The sequence below is a fragment of the Limulus polyphemus genome, unplaced genomic scaffold, assembly GCF_000517525.1.
Source record: "Limulus polyphemus unplaced genomic scaffold, Limulus_polyphemus-2.1.2 Scaffold599, whole genome shotgun sequence".
In the NCBI taxonomy this organism is placed as follows: Eukaryota; Metazoa; Arthropoda; class Merostomata; order Xiphosura; family Limulidae; genus Limulus; species Limulus polyphemus.
In genome coordinates, this window is record NW_013666209.1 from 463,460 (window position 1) to 466,617 (window position 3,158).

A 3,158-nucleotide genomic window follows, 5' to 3' on the forward strand; every position below is an offset into this window, starting at 1 on the left:
AATAAGCTTCTTCAGATCATGATTATCAGTTCCAACATGTTGGCCCCTGCCATCACAGTTTTTAAGGCTAAAGTCACCTGAACAAAATTTGCTGAACCATCGATGACACAAACGTTCAAAAGATTTCCATAAACTTCTTTCTAAAGGCATTGTTTCCTTTTTTGTATTCAAACAGCATTACATGCCAAATGTGTGTCTCGTTGTGTGCCATCACTATAAGGGATTAGAGTATGCTAAACTTTACACATTATATAGGCTACACTCCCATGATGTTTAGGCAGTTTGTTTAACTACTATACGTGATGTATGTTTTCTTTTAGGGGGAGGTAATGAAAGTGTTCAAAAATGTGACATTAATTTCTTGACGACCTAATATTTACATATCAATTTTAAAAAAATTCAAGTTAAAACAATCTAACTCTGTTTCAACTGCTTTTCATATAACGATTTGTGTCTTGTGTTTCTCGTGGGGTTTTATGTAAAATTAAGTGTTAAAACAAATATGTTATTCCAAAACATACCTCCTCTCACACTACAGTTATTACTCGAATTTTAGAGTTTATTTTCCTTTGTCCATCTAAGCATTGGTCTGATTTTTTTCATGTTAATTCCAGTCTTTTATTCTCCACTTAATTGCATTTGGTGATATCTGTCTCGTGACACTCTCCACCTACATCAATGCACCCTCTTTCCTGGTACTGTATATAAGCACTTTCTTCAGATAATATTGTCACTTTTTCTTGATAAAGCATTCACTAATGGGTTTCTCTGTAGTGCAACTGTTGGAGATACTTTGAACATTCTTTGTGTTACCTTTTTGTTTTACATACAAAAAAAATATGAATTTTCATTTGGCAAGCCAGTATACGTCATGAATTCCAAGATTAATGTATCCAGCATGGAGGCAAATCAGATCTGTCCTATCCTACCTCTGATATCTAGCATTGTTCAAGAAATTGGTGGAGGGGGAGGCACTATCAGTTGAAGCTCTCTGTGACCTTATCTGTAGTGAGATGGAGACATACATTCATTTCGGTGATATTTCTCTTGGGGGCTCTGAGGCTGCACTTAAGGTGATCCTGGATATTCTGGAGAAAATTTAAATTTGTTTTTTCTAGTGCCTTCTTTTACTGTGTGCAGAAAGGTCCCATTGTGGGTTCTTGGTTGAGCACAGTTTATTCCATGCCCTCTCTATAATTCCAGGGGCAAATGGAAATTACCTTGCCCACATGGTTGGGGAGTGAGGATGAGAGTTCATAATTCCAAACTGAATGAGTTCTGTTTCCTCAGCTTGAGTATGGCATACAGGATCCTGTCATTTCAAGTTTGGGGTGTTGCCTTTTGGACTTCTTCAGGTTGAGGAGAGAGTTTGTCCACTTTGGTGTTGCTTACCTTCTTGTCATGATTCCAGTGGCTCTAAACGAATCACTCTATAGCTACAGGTTGGGATCCACTCACAAATATATATATATTGAGGTCCAACTGCCCTAGCCATCAATGTGGGAATCAGGGGCTGTGGTCCTATAATCCAATCCCCAAGCAGTGAGACCTCAGCTACTTGATTGGGGCCTGGGCAGTGGTGACGATGGATCACATCAAATTCCATCCGCAGTGCATGATTTAAGCTCCGGGTGAAGAGCATACCTGTTCTGGATGTAGTGCAGTTCCCCCACTATGGTACTAGTCTATCTTCTATTTCTTTTGGCATGCTCACAATCTATGCAGATGCATTCTATAGATAATGCCCTCATTGGCCCCTCTACCTTATCAATGTGGGATTCTAGCTGTAGTGTGAGTGGAGGTAAGTATATTTTGGAAGTTAGCATTTTCTTAAATCAAAAATGTATTTCCAATAATACTTACCTTCTTTCACACTCTCTCACTCTTCCTATCCACTAAGAGCACCCACTTAGAGCTGGTGTTAGAGACTGTGAAATGAGTCAGTCTTGAAAAAGTGACACTATTATCTGAAGAAGGTGCTTGTATACAATATCAGAAGAGAGGGTGTATTGATGTAGGTGGAGAGTATCATGAGACAGATATTGCCAAGGGAAATTAAGTGGAGAATAAAAGACTGGAGCAACTGAGAAAAAAATCAAACCAATGCTTAGATGAGCAAAGGAAAAACAACAACTAACAATTAAGTAATAGCTGTAGTGTGAGAAGAGGTAAATATTGTTGGAAATACATTTTCAATTTAAGAAAATGCTAACATGAAAATCAATTAAATTGAAATTGAGTGGATAAATAGAATTTAACTTTCTGATCAGCTTTTAAAAAAACAATTAAATTTTAAGGAATTTCAGAGACATTCCCTTGTTCCTATAAGAGTTAAAAGAGTTTTGTATTAAAACAAAATCTAATACTGCACAAATGAGGGATTGTTTTCTAACTGAAAATGTATGAAAATTAAAAACATTTTTCAATGATAAAACCTCATCTTATCTGTTAAACATAGTGTTGGGAAGTATCTTTTACAACTTTTATGCATTCATTACTGTTATCCTTAGGCTGCCATGGTTCAAGTTAAACCCTTGGATGTGTGTGGTAGAGATAATCGACTCTTACTTAGACAGGAAAAACGAATCTTTGAGGAGAATCAAGATAATGAACTAAAAGGTAAGAATTTTCATCAACATATTTTCAAGTCATTTAAAAATCATTCTGTGTTTGGTGTCATAATTTTTTCTGATATACAAAAGAAGAAACTTAAAACCAAAAGATGTTATTTTGCTATTATAAAAATAAGGTATATATTTTTTGAACATTATTTATGTGATTCTGGTATTTATCAAACTGTGTAAGAAAAACTAAGTAAAAGTTATTCCTAGGAAGATTTACACACATGTCAATTACCCTTCATACAAGTATGTAGGTACATCATTCTTACAAACAAAGAATAAGGCATCATTGACAGTATTGAAAAGAATACAATGGTCAATATCATGCTTGTTGCGCAGTAGAATATTATTAAATATACACTTAAAACAATTAAGAGATAATTAGATTTTTCTATATTATAGCTATGACAAGGCACAACTACTGTTACCAAATAGTATGAATGGCACTTTTGAGCATGTAGAAGAATTAGAGATGATTTGATTTAACTGTTAGAATTTTTTATGCTAATGGGTAGTCTCTGTTTGGCTTGTGAAAGG

At 35.1% G+C, this 3,158-nt stretch overlaps 1 protein-coding gene across 3 annotated transcripts in view; it reads left to right on the plus strand.

Moving 5' to 3' along the window:
• The window catches only part of LOC106459384, a 49,715-nt gene that overhangs the window by 7,031 nt on the left and 39,526 nt on the right, over nt 1–3,158 (plus strand). For all 3 annotated transcript variants that reach the window (XR_002610565.1, XM_013919000.2, XM_022385853.1), the window contains exon 3: nt 2,511–2,619. Coding sequence is in view for 2 of the 3 variants with exons in the window: in XM_013919000.2 (XP_013774454.1) it covers nt 2,511–2,619 (109 nt within the window). In the remaining variant the exon portion in view is untranslated. The remainder of the gene's footprint in view (nt 1–2,510; nt 2,620–3,158) is intronic.